The sequence below is a fragment of the Uloborus diversus genome, unplaced genomic scaffold (genome assembly GCF_026930045.1).
Source record: "Uloborus diversus isolate 005 unplaced genomic scaffold, Udiv.v.3.1 scaffold_357, whole genome shotgun sequence".
Classification (NCBI taxonomy): Eukaryota; Metazoa; Arthropoda; class Arachnida; order Araneae; family Uloboridae; genus Uloborus; species Uloborus diversus.
In genome coordinates this window covers 110,648-135,603 of record NW_026558524.1, presented here as the reverse complement: position 1 = coordinate 135,603, position 24,956 = coordinate 110,648, and the positions used below count along the sequence as shown (strand labels likewise).

Below are 24,956 nucleotides of genomic sequence, written 5' to 3'. Positions count from 1 at the left end.
ATAATTCAAAATGAGAATACTATCTCTTGTATAAATTTAAATTTCAAATACAAATTAACACATGTCAACAACTTGCTAACCCAAGCTGCACAAAGTATAGTAGAGAACTGATTATCCAGAATGCTCAGGACCATCGCAATCCTGGACATCTGAATTTCCTTGTTTACTAGATTGCTAAAAAATTCTGTTTGCTGATTGTTTATGAAACCCAAATTGCAATAATTATTGGTCCTGCCTATCAGAACGAGCAAAAAACAGTAAAGAATTGCCTATAAGTAAGGAAATGTTAGAAGAAAGAAATATTTTTGGTTCAGGAAATATTTTTAAAGATTTTGCATTCTAAAAAGTTGATTTTCCAACTTCGAATTTTGTTTCTATACTAAATTTCCCAAATTATATGATAGTTTTCTTATTTTAAATTTCCATGGTATTTTATATTAATAGTTTTTTTTTTTTTACAGTATAAGGTATATTTCAAAATATTTGATATTTTTGTTATTTTTAAAATTATGTTGTGATAGAGAGTTTCTTAATAGAAATTACCAATACTTAAGTTCATTGCTTAAATGATTCAAATCGATCTATGCCAGTTTAGTAGCCAATTCCATTTTCATATTTTACTGTCAAAATACTGCTGATAACTGTTTGTACAATTTCCTTTTTCTAATTGTTGTTTTTTTTTTTGTGGTTAGTTTCATCAAGAAATTTGGAAGAGATACAATGACTTTATATTTACCTTAGAAATCTTGATTAGTATTATTTTATGTCACAGTATTGCCATCAGCAACGTTAAAAGTACTTTTTAAATTTAACATTGAGGGTAGCTTCGCCACACATAGCCCTTGACTCTGTTTTGGTTCAAGTATTGGTGAATTGAAAATTATCTAATTTCCACTGAGGAAAATATCTGTATAATCATTGGGAAAATGATAGACAAAGCTTAATTACAACAAATTTTAACTAAGACTTTCAACCTTTGGTAAAAGATTTTGAACTTTGGCTAATTTACTGACTAGTAACTTGAAAAATCCATAGCACGGGTCCTGCCACACAATTTAAAATAATGTTAGAAGTCGTCTCATCAACTGAAAAGCCTCGCCTCTTGCCACTAGTAATCGAAACAAGTATATGGATGTCTAGCAGCATTCGAAAATTGTTCTGCTTGGAAATATTACAGATAATTCATATTGCTTAGATAATGCTATTTCATTTATCTCTTTCAGGGGTATATGGAAATCACTTATTCAGTGGAGAGTGATCCTTCAGCTGCTAATTCCTTATTTATCCTGCCCAGCCAGCTGGAGGCAACTTCCCCGGGGCCCAGTCAAGGCGTCATGGATGAATTGCCAAGTACCCCTGCTACCTCCAATATGCATGAATTTCTACCAAGCACCCCTGCCGCATCAACAAGCCAGGCTGGTGACATCAGGCTTCGCTCGTTTGACCAAAAGAGCGCAATCGGCCAAAAAAAACGGGTGAAGCCCGTTGTGATCCGGCCGGAAAATGGAAAGAGACTTGTGGATGCACAAAGTTCCTTGGCGGCAGCCACCAAAGAGGTCGCTGAAGCGCTAAGGGAGAGGAATCAAATCGACAGTCATCGTCTGGCACTGGAACAAGTGCAGTTGACATTGCTGGAACGACAAGTTCAAGCGTTTGAAGCTGTTTTAGAAATTTAAAAAAAAAAATTTGAATGAGGTGTAGTATTTTGTAAATAAATTTATTTCTCAAAAAAGGCCTTATTTTGATTCTCACTTATAAGTTAGATAAAATATCTTGGTAACCTTGTTACTTTAAAATGTTAAAAAGGAGTTCAAAAGTTTTTACCTTCCAAGCCAAACTACGAATCGGTGATTCTTTCAAGACTGGCAAGCTGTATATCTTTAAACAATAAAATAATTTAATTGTTTTTATCAATTTAATTTGCCAACCCAGCTATTATTGTATTTATCTGGGTTGGCAAATATCATTATACAGTCGTATCTCAAAAGGGTTGTAGTTATGACCGTACAAAACTAATTTAATCCATGCCGCTAGCTAAAACCGAAACTGGCCAAAATTGGATTTAACCACAAAAAAACTGATCAAAACTAAATTAAGTGAAAATACACTAACACTTGTATGTATGTGATGAATCTGTTAGTAGAAAGTTTTTTAATTAAATACAGTTTTGTTTGTACCATGGCCAAAATTGGATAAAATTGATTTTATCCATGGTTAAATCCACCACTGGCCGAAACTTGTACAACCCTGTGTTTCGACAACTCGAATATACCTTTATTTTGAAGTTTTCTTTGGGTCCCAAACTATTAAGACAGCTGTTCTTGACAGATTTATTGAAACTTCTCCTAAGGTTAGTTTTTCATGACAAAAATAAAATTTTACATCATGTGTCACAAAATATTTCAGCTTTTAATTAAACGTGTGTGAATTATATTTTTTTTTTCAGTCATTTTTACAACTAGAAATGATGATTAATAATTGCTTTGTCTATAAAGGTCAAGCACATATTTTTCGCTGAATTCATTACAATTCTAAATGGTTCTGGAAACTATAAGCTATTTCTTTAGATGAGAATTTCGATAACAAGTAATTAAATTTCAAAAGAGAAGGAGCTAAGAAAGCTTTTAAGCAGACAGCAAGAGAAAAATCTGATTTTGGATTCAACAGTCAAACATTCCAATTGTGTTAGAAAATATAAGTTTTTCCATTCATCAAAATGTCAGTCGAACCTCGTGATTTTGAACATACATAACTAATTACTGCCAAGAAAAAACTATTTCCAACGAATTGAAAATGCCCCCTGGGAGTTGGTTTCACAAGGTTCAATTATATTGTTTAATATGTGTTGATTTTATAAAACATGATGAAAATGTTAATTTTACAATATATGTATTGTTCAAACATGTCTCGTGTGACAGTACTCCTTTTCTACCCTATGTTTAGTATTCTGTGTGCAGAATTTGATTAAAAATTTTTTTTTAAAAGGACAGCAGTATAATTCTACTGAAGTTGAAAATATACATAAAGGAAGGTAGTAGGGAAATTGTATAAAAAAACATTATCACTATCTATACTAATATTATAAAGAGATATAGTGAATTAATAGGTAGTATTTCAAATATTTACTTTAAAAATTATCATATTAAAATTTCCATGTTTATGAAAATAATGTAGCTCAATATATATAAAACAAAATATGTTAAGTCATTACCAATTTGTGTGCAAGAAATTCACCAAAACCAAAGAAAACTGTAGAAATTCATAATTTTTTAAAACTTTTATTCATCATCATCTTCGACGGTATCAAACAGTTCGTCCTCTTCATCGAGAACTGCATCTTCCCAGTATATGTTATCTTCTACACACATATTGTGTAAAATTACACATGAATTTGTAATGTGCGCTGCAACTTCAGGCAGGTAATGTAACACACGATCCTTTAAGAGACACCTGAATCTGTTTTTCAGGATGCCATTACATCGTTCTATCACACACCTGCCTTTTGCATGAGCTGCATTATATTTATCTTCATCCGATCCTGGGATGGCACCTTCTATTGGAACGTGCAAGTGTCGTTCTTGCCGGTAACCAGCGTCACCTAACAAAAGAGAATTCCACATTCAGAGTAACTGAAGCATTAATTTATACATTTTCATGCATTAAGACGCATTTTTACATGGAATACTTGAGCTATTTGAAGAAGCGGAAGGTCTCGATAATTGGTGATCACTATATTAAATCGCAGTTTCCCAGCCTGTGGTATGCTTACCATTGGTGGTATGCGGTTGGCTAATTGATGCTGCAAGGGGGGGGGGGAATGCAATGCAGACATATAGAACATAAATTTATAAAAATATATCATTCAAAGTATTTTCCTATAACTTACAGAAAATATTTTAATAACATCATGCAGTTAAGGTGCTATGTGTAGTTGATATCGTTCAGAGCGGGATTCTGAATTTAGTCATTAACCATCAATAAATTTCAGAAATGTTATGAATTATCTTCTTTAATAAGGACAAGAGTCTCACTAAATATATTTTATAAATTATTTTGTTCTTATAGGGGAAGAAATTACCCAAGCCGACATGCTTTTTGTGTTTTGAATTTGGAAAGTGTCGTTAGCTAATGCAGGTATACTGAATGTGAATTTGCATAGATTCGTAATAGATATCAATAGATAGATAATACACAGAAAAAGTATCACACTACTTACCTAAGAGCCACCCATCACCATGGATTTTGTTTCCTTCATCAAATGCCGTCTTCAAATTTGAAGAACGCCAGATGAAGGAATCATGGGTACAACCAGGGGCACGAGCCACAACATTTAAGATTTTTGTATCCATGTCACAAATCTAAAAATTTAAAATGAAAAAAATTTTTTTTTTCATGCATAATTTTTTTCAATAAGCAAATAGTATTAACAAGCTAACATGCATCTCATGCAGAATGTTGTTACAATATTGCAGATCACATAATACTTGCTTTAAAAAAATCTTAATTTGTCTGAGTTTTTCCTAGAATTCACTCATTCCCTGATTATTTCATACTTCTATTCTGTTCAATCTCAGTTTTAAAGAAAGGGAAAATCATCCCATAAGAGAGAAAACTTATAAACAACTCATAAAACCATCCAAGAGTGTAACCCTTGAATTCCCATCAAATTGGAGGGGTGGGGTACATTCCGGTGTCACAGTTAAATGTTACAGAAATTTGGTAAGCTTAACACTATGAGTTTTATTTCAAGGAAAGAATTACTTTGCTGCCAACAATTTTCACTAATCTACCAATTATTATAGCATACTAAAAATCTGATATTGTAAATGAACCTAAAAAAAAACCAAAGCTGTTACTTACTAGTTGTACATTTAGGGAATGCCAGCCTTTACGGTTGACATAATTCCGCTCCTGGTGAAAGCCATCATTAGGTGGGCCAATTATTGCTACATGTGTGCAGTCAATTGCACCAAGTACGCCTCCTATTCCACAGTAATTGAAGAACTCCTCCTTTATATTTTCTTGTGCTCTATGAATTGAAAAATAACAATCAGGACACAAAGTTAATCTAACAACTATATATACACACTAGTTGAAGTAAAAGTTTAGAAATATTTGCATCCAAATTTAAATGACACTTAGAATGAAATGCATTTTACCTCTCACACTACTAGTAGTCTACCAAAATGAGAGTTTTTTTTTTTTTTTTTTTCACTTTGTTCCTCTACTTAGGGGAGTAACACTTACTTGCATATATTTAAAAAATGAAATGCACTAAAATAGTTTCCCAACATGTATAATGATGTTTTATTACATATCTTTCAGTCTCACTGGATGTTAATGTGAATTTCTTTAATGATTGGTTTCCATTTTAATATAATTTATGACTCAACAGCTCCACAAAATCATAAAATATAGTAATAAAAAAGTAGTAGTAAATACTAAAATAATCCGTAAATCACTAAAATGCCTTTGACAGATTTGAATTATAAAGACTCAAGTTATTAAGCTTTGAGTTATTGAGAATAATCTATATATTGAAAGGTGTATACATACCTCTGATCACTTGGGTATTGCACAAATTTCCGAAGGAGATGCTGCGACATTGCTTGGGACACTTGCTGAATACAATTGCTGGCACTTTGCTGCGTGACCTTTATGTAATCATCATTCCCAACCCTTTTCTGGTATCCCCCGCCAGCGAAGAAATTTAAAGCACATAGAACCTGTAAAGGAACAGTTTAATATTAGTTTATAATGTAATCATTTTCAGTGACAAACTTAAATGTTCAACATAACCCTTATCAGCTATAAATTAGCTTTTTCTTTAGAATATAATTTATACAGAGCTCCACGTCACATAGAAAGTCCAAGTGGTATAGATAAGAAAAATATGCCAAAAGGGGAATGGGAGTAGGGCAGTGTGGACATCATACTGCACCCCCTTCACAGGGGTGCCATGCCCCCTCCCCCTTCCCAAGCTCAATTGGTACAAATTCCCTTCCAAAAATTTCCTCAGCCATCTTTCCCCCTTTTCTTTGCTATATTTATGTTTTAAAAACCTTATTTATTTATTTTTAATTATTATTAAAATCCCCCCCCCTCCCCCATAAAAAAATGTTTGATGGTGCAACTTCATCCATAATTCTTTTGTGAGCACTCTTGACACTTCTGTGAGAGCTTTGACGACACACTAATGCGATAAAAAGGAAAAGGACTTATTATTATTATCATAAAATAGATCAAATGAGCTTGGATATTGCTTGAAAAATGAGGGTTAAATCATTTCTTTTTTTTCAAATCAATTGAGGGAGGAGTCAGTTTGCAATTGATCTCGGATGTTGGATATTATGCGGCACATTTTAATTATATGTGTTTATCACAAGCTCACGTCAAGCCAATAGTTCATGCAGAACATTTTCAATAAATGAAGTATATTGCAGAACACTGCAAAAAAATTTTGTTCGGCAAGGGCAACTTCAAACAAAAATCGTAAACTAGTACATACTTGTCAAACAATTACTTAGAAATAGAGGAGTGTTTAATCAAGTAATAGTTACATTTAAATTTATATTATAAATATAATGCAACTGCAATAAAGAAACACAAAAGAAAGTTCAGTTACATATCGTCAGCACCATGCTAAACTAACGAATGTGAAAAATCGCGTTTTTCAACGCGATGAAATTTCATATTCGATACTTAGCCTTCAATTCAGTGACTTAATTAGTTTTGCGCTTGAAGGTATCTATAACATTTATAAAATTGAAAATAACTAAAAGCATCAGGTGGAAAAAAGTTATAGTCAGTGTTTTGGCTCTCCTCAAAAGTGCCAATTTTTACATTCGTTAGTTAACATGGTGCTGACGATATAAGAGTTTTCAAAGGGAAATTCAAACAAGGCATTAATGTTAATAAAGCATACACTTACTTTAAGTTCTGCTGTGATCGCATCCTTCCTTGTTGATCGTGTTTGAATGTAGGGCTTTAACTCCTCAATAAGATGAAGAGTCAAAGATTTGGTTAGTCTGAAATGCTTAACGAATTCCCCATCATCGAGAGCAGTGAAACAATTCGTACGAAATTGTGAACGGTTCCGTGGGATTTTCCTTCTTGCATCCTCTTCTTGAATTATCGCTAACATCAACGCTTCGGCCATCTTTATTGTGGTAAACAATCCTCAATTCTCACTGTCGAAAACACGAACTCACCGACTGTCACTCGGGTGAGATGAGAATCTTCTTTCTCGGCAGCTAAAGTCGGCACCGATCCGTTTTCGTCAGCTTCATTGTGGCAAAAAGGAACACCTCACGGAAAGTGACGTCACGCATCGAGAAAAACTGATTTTCTCGTTAGCGACTTCGTTCTAGAGACAATCATTGTAAGGCCCCAGGACGAATTTTAAACACTTTTTTCTCGTGGGTTCAAGTAGCTCCAGTTAACGGTATTAATCATCAAATATTTAAAAATATGAAAATGCTTATAACTATTTGAATTTTGAATTATGGTCGCTGCAACGCGATTCTATTAACGTGAAAGTGCTATATAGCGAGTTTTTCTCGAGTTGCAAATCCCTCGCGTTAAACGAGATTCGACTGTATATGCGGATGACATTGATGCCGAATGCTTTTTGCTTGACGTGCAAATTTTGCATGAAACCGAAAAATTTGTTGTCATGCATTTCTTTAACGGAAAATCGTTTTATTTGATGATCACTGGACTCTGTTTATATCACGAACATGCGTAGGGCTTTTTAATAAGACTTATCGCTGCATGAAAAAATCTGGGGAAAATGAACAGAGAGTGGTTTTCACCATGCTTCTGATGAGAAACCAAGAGGCGTAAAATTATAAAGACACGCGTAGTTGTTAAAGACTTTCGAAAGACCTCTTTTATAAATAGAAAATATATATATATAATAAGCCGCACGCATAAAAGCAAGTGTTAATAGACGCTGTAAACCGGATTTCTCACTACAACAGTACCCACAAATCCGTTCATTATCCGCGTTGACGTCAGATAATTTGGAATGTTTTGGTACTTCTATTCGAACACGACCGTGGTCAAGCGGTTTGCAAGTTATCTAGGAAAATTAACTGTACCCGTGAACAGTTGTTGACGCGGCTTCCTCCGGTGTGGCGGCATCTTTTGTTTTTTGCGCGTTGGTTTTCTTTTCTCGTTTTCTTCTTAATAGATCTGAGAGACCACTCTTTCAGAACACCTTCTCATTATTTTTTAAGCAACTGTTCGTCATGCTTTGAAGTGTACCAGAAAGTGCAGCATCTGTCAGCACACCAGACACCAAACAATCACCTGCTTAGTTCCATCTCTGAACGAACAAACGATCTGGATTATTTTAGTTCATTAGGTATGAAACCTACTTTGCTAACGATAAAAGAATTCTTTTGGTTTTTTGACACTGTATGATAACGCTTTAGTCTGTTATGGATCCAAACTTTTTTCTTTTAGCTTAATTTCAACTGAGTTGAGTGCGCCAAAGAAGGCCTTGTAGAGCAATACCCCCCCCCCCCCATTTTTCTATGTAGGATAGCAAAAGTTCATCAGATACTGATTTTATATTTATCAGAAAGCATAACTGACAATAACATGTTATCAACAAACGGTTTTTCTTGTGATATTATTACCCTTGAAAAGACTTGTAGACTAGCCCACTCCACATTGTGCAGGAGTGCCTTAAAAAACACAAAGTAACAACTAATCTGTGCTCCGAATATGGATGCACATCTTTCTTCTCTCCACTGAGATGAATATAGAGTTTTTATTAATGTGTTTGAGTTTATTGAATGTGTTTTAAAATGTTTTACATTGACAATAAAAAAACAACTTTTTTTAATTTAATAGTATTTTTGAGCATCTTTACAGAGTTGTCCTTATAGGGGAACCTTGTCCCTAATAAGCCCAATTCGCCACTTTTTGTTAAACTGCTGACAGACATAATTTAAACTTAAATTTTCACAGGAACTGTTTTTTTTTTCTTGTTTTTACTTCCTTTTACAAAAAAAAAGGAAGTATTGTATTCACGAAAAAATCCCCCCCCCCCCTCCCAGAATCGGCCTTAATTTCCATTTTGCTCACCCCCGAATGAATGTTGAGTTTATTTTTCAACCAGACCACACGTGGATAAATGCCTAGGAACATACAGACACCCCAAATATCCATTTTGACGATCCCCGAGTTAATTACAACGAGTTTTCTCGTGACGTCTGCATGTACGTGTATATGTGTGTATGTATGTTGCATAACTCAAGAATGAAATGTCCTAGAAAGTTAAAATTTGGTACTTAGACTCTTAGTAGGGTCTAGTTGTGCACCTCCTCTTTAGGTTGCATTCGGGTGTTTCTAAAGGTGTCTTTTGCCCTTTTTTGGGGGGGAAATCATTGTTAATTTTGATGTAAACTCAACTGGTGTTATAATTTGGTGGACACTTGGCGATATATCACCAGTCTTTTGGTCGCCAAGTTTTGTCGCCAACTTGGTGACAAATTTGGTTATTTATTATTATTTTTTTAAAATCTAGTTTCAATTTGGCCACTGTTGGTGATATTTATAGAGTAAATTATTGAATCACATTGAAACTGCCAATAATGAGAAAATGACATTAAATTGGAGTAAGAGGAAGTAATGTGATGCACACATCAGCTCGTTTTAAGTCATTTGGTGATTGTAAATGAGGAGGATATTAGGCCCTGACTCTTAAGTAGGCTTTATTTGACCTTACACAAATGATATAAATTAATTTTCATTAGCTGTTCTGGAACCACAGCAAATTTGTTAGCAGACCACAGACTGAAAAGCCCTTGTTTATTTTATTAAAAGAAATATTTTTAGTGGTGGCATGTTTATGAAACAGATGAATATAAACATCAGTTTTAATGCATTTATAGCAATCCTAAAAAATGAACATTTGTTTAAAAATGTAGCATGTATATGCCTCTATTATGAAATATCATATAATGAAATTCAAAATTGGCATTAACAAAGAAAATGTTACATGGAAATAATATTGAGTTTGTTGAGCCATTTGTAAATTTAAAGTTGAGCTTTTTTATTTTGGTTCGGGTTTTTGTCCATTATAACTGTTTATCAATGTGTCTAAGCTGGCCCCTCTGTTACGTTTCATTTCAGATCAACTATAAAGGCTTTTGAGTCGATATTTTGTCAGTTTTTTTAATTTATGTGCTGTTATTTTTGTCCTCTCAACGGGATAAAAATCTGAAATTCCAGGATGTTTATTTTTACCTTTTTGAGTTATTAGCTTTTGTGAAGCAAAAACTGGGTTCAGGGTTTGTGATGCAATCAAGAAAGAACATTTTAACCTTGTTTATAGAATACTGAGTATATTTTAATTCTTTAAAGAGCAGTTGACAACCTGGAGTTAATTCCATGGTTATTAGTGACGGTTAAATCCTTTTCAGCTGCGATGCTGCAGAAGTTGTTAATATGCTAAGCTCAGATCTGATCTCCCCCTGCCGGTAAGCCTTCCGAATTCTCCTTCTGAACAACCTTTTTTTCCCCTTTCATTTTTCTTCTTTTTTGTATGAAAACACTAATGTACTTATAGAAAAATTAATTTAACATTCTGTACATTGACAGTTGATTGAATTCAGAATGTTTTTTTGTAGTTGAATGGAAATATTCATAACATAGCACAGTGGTTTTATTTGTATTATACTTATAAATTTTGATTTTGAAAAAAAAATTTTATTTTAATCAAAACACATTACCCACCATCAGGGGCGGACTGACTGACTTTGGCTCAGTCGGCAAAAGAATATTTTGCCCCACTTCTGTAAATTAGTCGAGCAAAGACATTAAACTACTACTAGTTCCTACTTCTTTTTAAGTTCCTAAATCAAGATTTAAAGTTCTAAAATAGAAAATTGTGAAACATAAAATATAGCTAACGTTGACACATTTTTTTTTATGTGCCTTGAAAGGATACTTATAGTTATAAGCCTGAAAAGGCACATCTTTAGGCTTCTATACTGACAACATAGGAAGGACACGAGGAAAGAAATGAGGAACCAGGTAAACCCCTCCGGAAATGTTTTGAAAATGGTTAATCTATATAGGCCTAAGAAAAGAATCGGGACATGGGGTTCTAGTTCTTTTCCAAGCAATATTTTCAAAGTTGATGCCAAAAAAGGCAATTTTACAATTTTCTGTAGCGTTAAAGGAGAAGGAAAAAACGGGGGTTCCCCCACAATTTGGTTTCTTAACTTTTTTTTTTTCAAAATTGAAATCCATTTTAGTCTATCTTTGTTTACAATAGAATGTCGAGGGCTCTTCCCAGAAATTCTCCGAAGTGGGAAGTTTTAGAAATTCAATTTTAGGCTACCCTTAGTACAATTAATGGAACAGCATAGGGAGCTCTTTACAGAAACATTTAGAGTTTAAACTATTAAAAAATGCAAAACTAACTTTAGTCACGTTTGAGATAATAGGAGGGTCAGTGATTTCAATTGGAAGTATTTAAAAACTGAAGTATACTTGACCCAATTTTAAACTACATTTCGTTACTATAGGGAATATGGCAACTCTCCTTCTAAAATTTCCAACACTGAAATTTTAAAAATATAATCTTATAATATGTTTGGAAACATTGAAAGGAAAAGCATATGCAGTTGCTTCTTGGACAACTTATTGGCCACAATGTCACATTTGATTCTGAATTGTGATAATATTGTAAATTAAACTGTGCTTTGGTTAACAATTGATTATTTTTTCCCTGCATTTTTTACTGTCTGTCAATAGTTTTTTTTTTTTTTGTCATTTTGGGAGTTTTTGCCAGTTTCTGCCGAAAATGTGGCAGAAAGTGGTTTTTGCCGTGCCGGTTTTAACCGGTTTCTAAAAGTGTTTTTAACCGCCCCGGCAGAAACTTGGCAGCCCAGATTCCTATTGCATTTATTTTATTATGTGTGTTATCTGTTGTATGTTACGAGTACATGTAATGCATAATATTAATGTAAATTTGCTATTATGTCGGACAGCCGAGCTTGCCCGAAGTTCATAGTTTAGAGCCGAACGCTCTACCGAAAAAAATTTATCAATTTAACAGAACAACTAAGTCCAGTGCTTTTAAGCTTTATTAAAAAAAAACACACAGGTTGATTTAAATTTTTTTTTCTTGCCGAAAGCGACGTAAACAATTGGAAAGTTGTATTAGAACTTTGCTTTAAAAAAAAATGCATAAGAACTACAGGCTGCATCAAGGTTTTGCAACAGCAAAGGGCGTTTCCGAAAACTTGATTTCTAGACCGTAAGTTTATTTTTCGTCATTAGCCGGCCTGATAAGTTTTAAAATAAGAGGGGGGGGGGGAATTTCTTCAAGCGATAAGAAAGATTTCGCATGCTGACAGAAAAATAATCCACTGAAATAATATATAAGAAAAGATATTGAAGAGAAGTGTTTTTATTTTTTTAAATTTTTACAATTTGTTATCGCAGGCTGCTTGAACCGTTATGGTTTAGATGGCAGCACGTGTTCATCATTTAACAGCACGTTTAAAATACAAATTAATTTGAACTAAGTTCTTTTATAAGCGTAGCTTTTCGGATGTAGTAAAAATGTGATAAGCAATTTTTTTTTTTTTTTTTTTTGTAAAAAGAAGAAAAACTACCTATTTTACCCTTCAAATTGAGGTAGTAATTTTTTTATTTGTACAAAGAGTCAAAAACTCATTAGAAGAATCTATATTTCAATATACGATTTATTATTTTTTTCTGAACAAAAAACAATTCCATTGTAGTCTGAAATCTTAAACCCGTAACTTATATTTTTGCTTACATTATGCTTTAATTTTCTTATCGGAGCCAAAGCTTTAAAAACAAACAAAAAAAAAAAGCTTTGCAATTCAGAATCAATTTAGCTCCATGTTACTTCAAGTTTACATAACAGCAAGGAGCGTTTCCATCTCATCTATTCCCTCATATTTGTTATTCATTGTTATTAAGTTTTCATGCAATGCGCAATGTTTCTCTAATTTTTTTGACGCAGATTGTCCGGACATGGGCCCGAACACTCATTCTCCTGGTTACCAGTCGAACGCTCTACCGATCAAGCTGTTCAGCTCTGTCGGTTACAGTGCAAGTTAAATTTATAAATTTAACCGAAAACCTCATTCTGGTTCTTTAAAACAGGTGTTTTTGACAGAAAAACACATTTTCAGACCATGGGTCTATTTTTCATCAGTAGCCTGCACGATAAGCTTTAAAATAAAGTGTAAATCGAAGAAATCGATCAAGAATTGAGGAAAATCTCGCGTAGAAACAAAAAACAGGCTACCGAAGCTTTTCTTGCATTTTACTTTATTGTATTTCATTTTGTTATGCAAAACTACTGTAGAACCTCAAGTAGTTTAAATTTTTTTTTACTGAATTCCAGATCAATCAAGACATTTCTTTGAATTTTATGTTGCCTGTTTTTCTATTTCTGTGTACAGAGTAAGACATATTAAACTTTTTCATAAGATAATGAAAATACTGTACCTGTTCTGTTTTCTGACGACCGTTTGAAAAATCTGTTTATTTCTAAAAAATATACCTTGTGTTTATTCGAGATTTGTGATGTGTTGGTTAGCAGAAAATAATTCACATGAAAGCCTTTTAACCAGATTAGTTTCCTCGTTACAATCTACAAATATTGAGAAAATCAGACGTGACAGGACTTGGTCAAGATAATTTGAGTTATTTATTGACCAGTTAAAGAAAAAAGTTAAATACATTTATTTAAAATCTTCGAAGTATTTTTTAAATGCCATTAAGAGTTAAGAAATACTATTAAAGTTCAAAATTCATTTTTTATGTTCATTGTCTGTGGTGAAGAACAAATAAAAAAGAAGTTTAAATTGTGAAAGTATTTAAATTAATTAATTTTTTTTTAAACTTCTCAAAAAATTTAAAAAAACCCCAAAAGTGGGCAAAATAATGGGTTTTTTTTAAATGGGTTTTTTCAAAAAAACCCATGGGGTAAAATTCGGCCAACTCTGACATAAATGCACTAATGACTAGCTAATTAACTAGGGACAAACATGATATAATATTCACATTCAATTGATAGTGGCAGAGAAACTGAATGCTACACACCAACTGAAAAATTTATTTTGAGCACTTAATAACAATCAAGTTGTTATTAAGTGTTTCATAGTCAAGTTCACCAGCTCTCGAGGTATCTGAGACTCTGTACTGGGTGGCATTGACCTTGAGCAGCTTGAGTTGGTTGTAAAATTTACCTGTGCTCTCACAATTTTCCCAAATTCGACTTCTGACAAAGTACCCAGCTCTCCCCTACTTTGAAATACTGTCTCATCCACATCATTGAATGTCATCACCATCTGCCAGCAGTTTGCCTCATAGGAAGTGCTTCGCTAGACCAAACAGATGGAAAAAGCACGGGAACAGGTCTCGGCAGTGAGATGGATGGTGTAGTACTAGAGCCAGAGACGCATTTGAATGTGAAGCCGCCCCGGGCTTTTGAAACTGGCTGCCCTCTAGTTGTGTTAATTTACAAAGTTGGGGGAAAAAATTACGATTTCTTTTTAATACTTAAATCTGATTTTTTTTTAATTTGAATCGGCTTTTTTTTTAAATTTAAATAATTTTTTTTAATGAAATCTGGTCAAAATCAAATTTGAAATGCAATAATAAAAATCAACATTAAACTAACAAAATTATAATCGCTAATTCTAAGTTATAATAATTATCGTCTTGAAGCATTTCATTATAGTACTTCATTTACTTTTAATGGATGATATTTTTAGTTAATGAATTTTCTTTTTATTCCCTAAAATTATTCATAAAAATGTCAAACTTTAAAAATAACAGAAGTTTTTGAAGTTTTATATATGGCTAAATTTAATGTAATAATAATAATGTACTGTTATACAGTTAGCAAATTACAATTTAAAATTGATTTGAGCTGCAAAACAGGCAATTATATTTGCAGTTAGTATGTAAATATAAAATTGGTTGGTCATCCTATGAAAGATCTCATGACTAAAAAAAAAAGTTTTTTTGATTTAAAAAAAAAGGTATGGGGAAAAGTGCCGCCCCCTTCATCATACCGCCCTGGGCTATAGCCCAGCGAACCCATACGTAAATACGGCACGGACTAGAAACATCTTGAACTGATGGCGACGACGTTCAACATGAAGTCTAACTCTAGATGAGACAGCAGCCCAAAGACTTAAATGCAGCTGGAATGCAGGCTATGATAAAACAACAGGGTGGGTGCATCAACATTACTTAAGATAATGTGGAAAAATAAATTGTTTCCTAGTGGAAAATTATTTTTTACTATGTTATGACTTGTTTAATGACTACACCTGTCAATTTGCCCCGTAACTCAACAAATTAAATACTGTGTTTTGATTATGAATGTAAACAATTTTATTAAAACAAGTTTTTCTATTGTTGATTAAAATTAAATACTTTAAGATGCTTTCTTTTTTGTGTGTAGGTGCTTCTTCGTGCCCAGTTCGACTCTTTAAACCGGACATCGCAACATAGACATTGGGAGATTCAGCTCCGATGCAAGTGATTTCCAAATGTTGAAGAGTTTTCGGTATAGCTATGATGTCTGAGCATTCTTTTGAAAGAGGACATTCATCGTTACACTTCTTTGCACTGTGAAATAATATTTTACTATTTTATACCAGAATTTTTTAAAATTTTGAATCCAAAAATACACGTTGAGCATGGTCTGTGTATAAACACTTCTCACACAAGGTCCATTAAAATACAGGATAAAAAGTCATATATGTTTTTATGAAAACTTGCCACATAGGGCATAAATTTAGAGTCATCGTGAAAGAGGTGCCTTTGACAACTAACGTTTTCATTTATTTGTTGATAAAAATCTGTAACCTTGATGATTATTCTCAAATGGACAGCAAAAGATATGTTATTCATGTTTTCGTTTTAGAGACGTTTGCCGTACTAAGTAAAATTTGGCAGTTTAGAAGTTGAACTGAAAAAAATAAGGCAAAGCATATATTGTTTTGTAATGAAAAGGTTTAGTATATAACTTACCCCAGATTCTCTCTTTGAGCCAATGCTTTATGTGAAAAATAATCTTCAAATTATTTGGACATGTCGGATCCTATGAAAACAAACTCAAATGTACATGAAACATTGTGCACTGAAGGAAAAACATATGCTTGTGACTACTGTAAAAAGACATTTTCTCATAAAGGACGTTGGCAGAGCCATTTCTGGTTTCATTTATACACTAATGAAAAACCATATTCTTGTGAGTATTGTAAAAAAGCATTTCCTGTTAGATCAAGTTTGAAAATCCATTTGAGGATACACACTAATGAAAAACCATATTCTTGTGAGTTTTGTAAAAAGACATTTTCTCAGGCGTCACATATGAAAACACATTTGAGGATACACACTAATGAAAAACCATATTCTTGTGAGTATTGTAAAAAGGCATTTCCTGTTAGATCAAAATTGAAAACCCATTTGAGGATACACACTAATGAAAAACCATATTCTTGTGAGTTTTGTAAAAAGACATTTTCTCAGGCGTCACATATTAAAACACATTTGAGGATACACACTAATGAAAAACCATATTCTTGTGAGTATTGTAAAAAGGCATTTTCTTTTAATTCAGGTTTGAAAACCCATTTGAGGATACACACTAATGAAAAACCATATTCTTGTGATTATTGTAACAAAGCATTTTCTGATAGTTCTACTTTGAAAAAACACTTGAGGATACACACTAATGAAAAACCATATTCTTGTGAGTTTTGTAAAAAGGCATATTTTGAGAGTTCCTCTTTGAGAAAGCATTTGAGGATACACACTAATGAAAAACCGTATTCTTGTGAGTATTGTAAAAAAGCATTTTCTGATAGTTCATGTTTGAAAACCCATTTGAGGATACACACTAATGAAAAACCGTATTCTTGTGAGTATTGTAAAAAGACATTTTTAGATAATTCTACTTTAAGAAAGCATTTAAGGATACACAATAATGAAAAACCATATTCTTGTGAGTTTTGTAAAAAGACATTTTCTCAAAATGGAAATTTGAAAAAACATTTGAGGATACACTCTAAATGAAAAACCATATTCTTGTGATCAGGGTTACTAGACATTTTCTCAGAGTTAAAGTTTAAAAACACATTCTTGTCATTGGTGTTCGCCGATGTTGCTGATTCTAACATCGCGATGCATGGGCAGTAAAATATCAAGATAGTATTCTAATGCATTGTGGTGTTTCAGTAGATTTTCTGGTTAAATCAGGTGTGTCGTCGACAGGGGGGGAGGGGGTCATGGCGCTTTGGACTCTATTGAGTTTTTTAGAATTTTTTGGAGTTTTCTTACTCTTTGCGGTGTTGAGGAGGGGGGGCACTCCTGAATAAATATAAATAATACAAAATTACACAGAAAATCATTTCTCTAACACCAGTAACAATTTATTTCTTATGTTTTTTGTAGAAGTTGCCTCCCCCCCCCCTCTTCCTCTTGTAATTATGAAGTAACAGTACATGTGTGAGATGATTATCAACTGAACATGATATTTTTGATTCCATGAATATGTTTTGAATGTAAATTCGAAAAAATGGAAAATACAATTTTTTCAAACAAGCATAATATTTTAAAAAATAAAATCGTAGGCTTTGTTAGTTTGCTTTAGCCTGATGAAATCATGACTTCAATAAAGTGATTAAAAACATTAAATTCTTTTGATTTCTTTAAATCTTCATTTCGCAGTTTTAGAGAATGATTCTGAATATTAAGTATGTTTTCAGTAAGTTACCGCCCTATAGCCAGCTCTAAGGCAGAAATATGCAAAAAATACACTGCCAGCTCAGTCATTCCATCCAAGGACTGCAGTTTCGTGCCTGTTAGCAGTCATCAACTCGGGATATAAAGTAAGTGAGCTGAAGGTGGAAAACCTCTTAAAGGAGCCAAGAGTGCCAAACAAACTGGTAGCCAGTGGCGGATCTAGAACTCAAATAAGGGGGGGGGGATTAACCTCCGTCCATGTGGCGAGTCACTGTATTAGAGGTTCTTTTTCGTCGTTTTTGCGAGTACTTTCAACCTCGGGGGGGAGGGGGTATCGCTCTTCGGGGAGGGACAGACACCCCTGTTTAAACTGAAATTTTCTCTACAAGGGGTCCCTCTCCCAAAATATTTATTACTTTTAATATGTTCTTTTACTACTGAAGTCTGAAAATACTATATGCACCTCAGTTGGATCTAAAGCTAAAGCTGCAAATTACCACTCCATGGCCAGAGCTAAGAGGGAATTGCAAGCAAACACCAAAAACGTCACTTACAGCATACAGGGATAGTGCCCCAGCTTTGTGCTTATGAGTCTGGAGTAACTATAAAACCATGCTCTGGCAAAAACCTTACAAAAGCTGAGTAGATTATCACATTGGTAGATAAAAATACATTCGCATAACAGGAAGAGGTGTGCAAATATGGTATGGCTCCAGGCTCCCAATCGAAAAAGTGAAGATAAAAGCTACGGTATAAACATTATACCCCAGCTATTGCTGGAGAAAGGTATAGTAAAAAGAAGTGGATTCGTGAAAGGGATTAGGACCCCCCCCCCCTCCCCAAAATTTCAGAACGTTTTGGTGGTACTATTAGATGAGATGGGGTTGACGTTACTTCCCAAGTATTTTTCCTTGCTAAAGTCAATTTCAAGCTTTCTTTAGCAATATTAGAGGTTCGGATGATCTTTCCAGAAATTTGCACAAATAAAAGGTTAAAAACGGAATTTTATGTTATCTGTGATAACGTTAAGGTGATGGGGAAGGTCCAGAGGCTCCCTCGGAAGTATTTTGCTGTAGAATTCGGGAAAACACGATTGTGGGCTATCTTTGGGGACATTAGAAGAGGAATAATTTGGTGATTTCCTTTGGAAATTTTTCAAAGTTGGAGTCTTTAAGAAGGAGTTTTACCTCATTTCTGGTGAATTTACCTCACTAGGCGGCTCTCCTCCGGAAGTTTTTCGAGATTGAACAGTCAAATTTAAGGCTATAATTGGGGACGTTTAGGAGGGTTCGGAGGCCCTCTCTGGAAAAGTTTCGTCAGTGAAGTCTTAAAGACGCAATTTTAGTTGATGCTTAATTAAGTTTAGGAAATGGAAAGTTTTGGATGCTCTTTATGGAAATACTTTAACAACTAAGTTTTCAAAAGGCTGCCCCTAGAATTTTTTAACCCTAAAGTTCGAATAAAACTCAATTGTTCGCCTCCTTCAATGTTAGAGAGATCTCCTAACGTCACTTAAGTTATGTCAGGTCTTTATTCTGGATTTTTTTCAAATTTGAGGCCTTAAAGATATGACTTAAAGTTTAGGTTTGGGAAAGATAGAGGAAAGAGGACTCCTGCTTCCTCTTGACTCTATCGGCCTCCTTCTCTCAAGAAATCTCTTTCAAGAGGTCATTTTTAGTTTGTATTTGAAGAAGAAAGGTTCAGGGATTCTTTCGACGAATTTCTGAAAACGAAGTTTAAAGCTGTCTTTACTGACACTGGGGCGGGGGGGGGGGGGGGTAGGTGCTAGGGAGGACCGTTCGGAAAATTGTCAAAGTTGAAGTTTAAAGCTTATTTTTTGGCTACGTTTAAAGACTTAACGCGTCTAGGGAAGAATTTAGGTATCTTCTTCGGCTACATTTGCAGACTGAGGTTTCAAAGACTCAATTTATTCTATCTCTTATAGTAATACAAGCTGTGTTATTGAATAAAAATACCGTTAGGATGCACAAAATCAACGGGAGAGAATGATATAAAATGAAACAGTACGGCACGTATAATATGCAACAATAATAAAATGCAGCACTGCAATAATACTGTATAGTAGATTAGGAAAAGAGTGAGTGTTCGGAGATCTTCTCCAGAACTTCCGAAGCCTTTAAAATGCATTTCAGGTTCTCTTGGACGATGCTAGAAGACGCACTGGGGTTCGGGGGCTGTCTTCTGAAATTTTTTAATATTGAAGTTCTGAAAGCACAATTTTAATTTATATTTTGATGGAATGGGTTGTCTCCAAAGAAAATGTTTCAAGCTTGAAGGCCTGAAAATGAATGTTTGTAGTCACGTTAAGAGAGCGGAGAGTTTAAATACTTTTCCTACAAAATTTCGACATTAAAGCTAGAAAAGCAAAATTAAGCTTTCTTTATGGTATTGCTAGGGGAAGGAGATTCGATAGTTATTCTCCGTCCTAAAACATGTTTTAAAACTCACTTAGGCAAAGATAAATATCGATAGGTGAAGTTTCACACCAGAAGTAATTTGAAATAGAAGCGCCGAAAGAAAATTTCATTCTATGTTCGTCCAAAAAAGGGGTGAAGATTATGTAAATTGGAAAAAAAAAAGCTTCGAAAATTTTCTCCAGAAATATTCGAAAATAGTGTACTAAAAATGCAATTTTATGTATTCTTTTATGACATTAGGATTAAGCAGGAGCTCACCCAAGAAAATTTTCCGAAGTTAGTGGCCTAAAAAGTTTTAGGCTCTCTTTGTAAAAGTTGTAGTACTTAAAATCTCCGAAAATTCGGTTTTATTCAGAGTAAGTTTTGAACTCATGGGGGGGGGGGGGGGGGCTATAGCCCCATTAACCTGGGATCGAAGTAAAATATATAAATGTGTTAATTTGATCAGTGCTACTTCTATATTAGCCACCAGTTTGTTTGGCACTCTTGCAGGGTTGTTTGGTTTGAACCATGGTTTAAACCTAGTGGATTTTTTTTTCAAAATGGTGTTTTTGAAAAAAAATATTGGTTCCCCAAAAATGTTTTCATAAATTTTACATATAATTGCTAAGAGTAAAATCTAATTAATGGAAAGTAACTAGGAAAGCTTTATAGATGTATTATAGATTTAATAAATTTAGAAACTTATATTTTTAAAGATAATGCAAGTTTTCTAAATAGTTTTTATTTTGTTTTTTCTTTTTTTAAATATATGCAGCTTTCCTATTAGGTACATAAATATAAGAAGACCAACTAATTTTTTCTAAAATTACATGGAAAAAAAATCCCAGTAGCCTTTTTCTAATTTTAACTATCGTTATTTTTCAGTCTTTTGCATTTCAAAATAGTCCAAAAAGCATATTTCAACCAAAACTTCATGTACTGCCTAATTTGCTTGATTACTTAAGATTTATTGAGGTAGATTATGTACCATTGAAGCGATGCATAGTGTAAAAATATCTCATTACTGGAATATTCAAATGACGAGAGAAAAAAAATAACTAAAGAAGTCCAAGAACATTTGAGTAGGCATAAAATGGTGCTTATACCTGCACACTTTTTGCATTCCCTCAGACGATGCAGTCTGAACAAGAAAAGAAAATGTATAAAATTATGAAAACAGAAAACATTCATGTAACTATGCGCTCTGATAAAAGAAATTTGATGCCAAATTTTTGCCTTTCAAAAGACTTTTTTATCGCAATAAAATTAAAAAAAAAGTCTCATGTATTAATGGTGAAAGAATCAACAAGCATTATTTTTTTATGAATCTTCATTATTAAAATATATTAAAAGAGTATATTCATTTAAGTTTGTATTGAGGCTTTGAATTAAAATGATTTTTTTTTTCTTCGATTAAAAAAAAATTGTATTCCTAAATGCATTAAACTAGGAGAAATAAAGTCTACAATGGAAAACATAGTGATTTTCTTAAAACCTACTTGTCCTGTTTCTATAATTGTTGTCACTGATACGTTAGGTAAATAAATTAAATACAAATACAAATACAAATGTGACGACCAGCAACAGGCTCTGGGCCCAGCTAGGCTGGTCCTAGTCAATTAATTAGCCCCCAATGAAGATCAATGGCCCTCTTAAAGCTATCCACTCCCTTGCTCATTACCGCCTCTTCCGGTAAGCTATTCCAAGTGCCCACAACCCTGCTAAAGTAGTAGTTTTTCCTGATTTCCAAGTTAGCCTGAGATTTAAATAGCTTAAAACAATGACCCCTTGTTCTGCTTTTCCCGCAAAAATTTAATCCATTTACATCTTTCATTTTGATAAATTTAAATAACTGAATCATGTCCCCTCTGACTCTCCTTTGCTCCAGGCTGTACATGTTAAGCCTATTAAGTCTGGTATCATAATCTAAATCTGAGAGTCCCCTTACTAATTTAGTTACCCTTCTTTGAACCCTTTCCAATACAAAAGTATCTTTCTTCAGATAAGGCGACCAAAACTGAACAGCATACTCCAAATGAGGTCTTACTAAACTCCTATATAAAGGCAGAAGAACTTTCTTAGATTTGTTTGAAATAGATCTATTGATGAACCCAAGCATTTTGTTGGCTTTGTTACTAGCAATACTGCACTGTTGACTAAACTTGAAGTCCTGATTTATAAAGACACCCACATCCATAACATTTTCTGCCTGATTTATGACTGAACCCTGTAAACGATATCTCATACGCTTATTTCCATGACCTAAGTGTAGCACTTGACATTTCCCTACATTAACTGCCATACCCCATTTATCTGCCCACTTAGTAATATGATCTAAATCCTCTTGCAGCTGTTTTACTTGTTCTTCATTTTCGACAATCCCCATAACTTTTACATCGTCAGCAAAACAATTCATGCTTCCAGAAATATTTTCATTGATGTCATTCATAAATATAATAAACAAAAGAGGCCCTAAAACTGATCCCTGAGGAACCCCACTTAAAACATCACTCCAATTAGAATGATTTCCTCTCACAACTACTCTTTGCTTCCTACCAGTAAGCCAATTTCTAACCCAAAGTAAAGTTCTTCCTCCTATTCCAATGTCAGCTAACTTGCTGAGAAGAGCAACATGCGGTACCTTGTCAAAAGCTTTTTGAAAATCAATATAAACAACATCCACACATTTTTTGTTATCTAAAGCTGAGGTAACCTTGTCGTAGAAATGCAATAAATTAGTAGTACAGGATTTACCTTTCCTGAAACCATACTGCAAACTAGTCAACAGACTATTAGTCTCTAAGAACATCATGATCTTAATTTTGATCAAAGTTTCGAAAATCTTACAAATCACCGAAGTCAAACTTACAGGTCTATAATTCCCAGCAATACCTTTAGACCCCTTCTTGAAGAGTGGCGTTATGTTAGCCAGCTTCCAGTCCTCTGACACCATCCCCGAGTTATAAGAAGCATTGAAAATATTCAAAATAACATCCACTAATTCCTCCGCACATTCAACTAAAATTTTTGGATAAATATTATCAGGTCCCGGAGCTTTAGTTGCTTTAATCTTTTTCAAATGAAATAAAACCTCCTCCCTGGAAAATACCAAATCCTCAAGCTGTATAATAGCTTGTGTCTTGTTAGTGTCAACTGTTGAGATACAGTTATCGTTAAACACACTGGGAAAAAAGTTATTTAGAACATTTGCAATATCCCTATCGTTTTGGATTAAATTTCCATACTCATCAACCAAAGGCCCAATTTGACTGTTTCGAGCTTTCCCAGAATTAGCGTAAGCAAAAAACCTCTTAGGGTTCCCATCAATGTCATCTGCCAGCCTTTGCTCCAATTCCCTTTTCTGAATCCGTACCAAATACTTAAAATTTCGCCTTGCCTTACCATACTGGAGCCTCTCCGCACTCTGACCAGTTTCTTTAAACTTACGAAAAGTGGTTTGCTTATAATTAAGAGCTTCTTTAGTCTCCCTGGAGAACCACATGGGCCAAATTTTGGTACTAACACCTTTTCTCCTAAATGGAACATAGTCCCCAACGGTTTTAGCAAGTTTATCCTTAAATTCCGTCCACTGCTGATCTACGTCGCTATTTTCCAACCCTGACGAAAAAACCTCTTTCAAGCTCTGCCTAAGTGCAACAAAATCAGTGTTTCTGAAATTGGGCACAAACCTAAAATTATCATCTTTGCACACTTCAAATTTAACCCGGAACCTAATGCTGTTATGATCACCATCTCCAATATGCTCCCCTACACTCAACCTCTGAACAAAACTACCTATGTCACAAAAAACTAGATCCAAAATCGCCTCCTCTCGAGTTCCCTGAGTTACAACTTGATCTAAGAAACAGTCACCAATTACTTTTAAAAATTCCTCTTCTTTGCCATTACCAGGGTAAAAATTATTCCAATCAATACCCGGAAAATTGAAATCCCCCATTATGATAACGGATCCCTTACTGGACATGTCACTAATAATACGGTACATCTGTTCATCTTGTCCCTGGTTTGAATTAGGTGGCCTATAAATGTTTCCAAAGCGTAGCTTTTTGCCCTTACTGCTCATCAACTCCAGCCAAACCATATCAATATCAGTAGGCTTATCATTTATGACCAATTCATTGCAAATAAAATTGTCTCTAACATAAAATAAAACCCCACCACCTCTTTTACCTACTCTATCCTGTCTGAACAAATTATACCCAGCAATATGTAATAACTCTGCATCAGATTCGGTAGCCCATGTCTCTGTAATTCCAATAACATCCAACCTCTCATCCATAACTATGCTTTTCAATTCATCCATCTTGTTCCTAATACTGCGAGCATTGGTATAGAAAACTTTAAGCATGCCTAAGTTGCTTTTATTTAACACCCTGAAATTTCCTAAATTACAATTGTTAACATTACTACTCTTGTTCGTCATTTTATTTCCATTTCTAGCAATACCCAAAAAAATTTCATTCTCTCGATACCTGATGCTTGAACCATGCCCCCCATTCCAACTTAGTTTTTTGACTCCGAAGCCCTTAAAATTAATCCACTAACCATTTTGACCCCTGTAGAGCTCAGATGCAGGCCATCCCTAGCAATCCAATCCCGTTTACAATGACTCCATACATCAATGAACCTGATACTGCGCTTTTCGCAAATTGACTTCAGTAGCAAGTTCATACACCTCGCACGTTGATTTAGCCAGCTCCTATGCACTCCATACCTGGGAAGCAAACCAACCACTTGGACATTCGTCGA

General features: G+C 34.1%; 1 protein-coding gene across 1 annotated transcript; it reads right to left on the bottom strand.

The window, feature by feature from the left end:
- Positions 1 to 3,278: 3,278 nt before the first annotated feature.
- Positions 3,279 to 5,661, bottom strand: LOC129233358 (putative nuclease HARBI1). The gene is made up of 4 exons (XM_054867397.1): positions 5,557 to 5,661; positions 4,861 to 5,029; positions 4,217 to 4,358; positions 3,279 to 3,598 (listed from the first exon to the last, which is right to left on the bottom strand). Exons 1-4 carry the CDS (start codon positions 5,604 to 5,606, stop codon positions 3,279 to 3,281), a joined length of 681 nt encoding a protein of 226 aa, XP_054723372.1. The 5' UTR covers positions 5,607 to 5,661.
- Between the last annotated feature and the right edge of the window lie 19,295 nt (positions 5,662 to 24,956).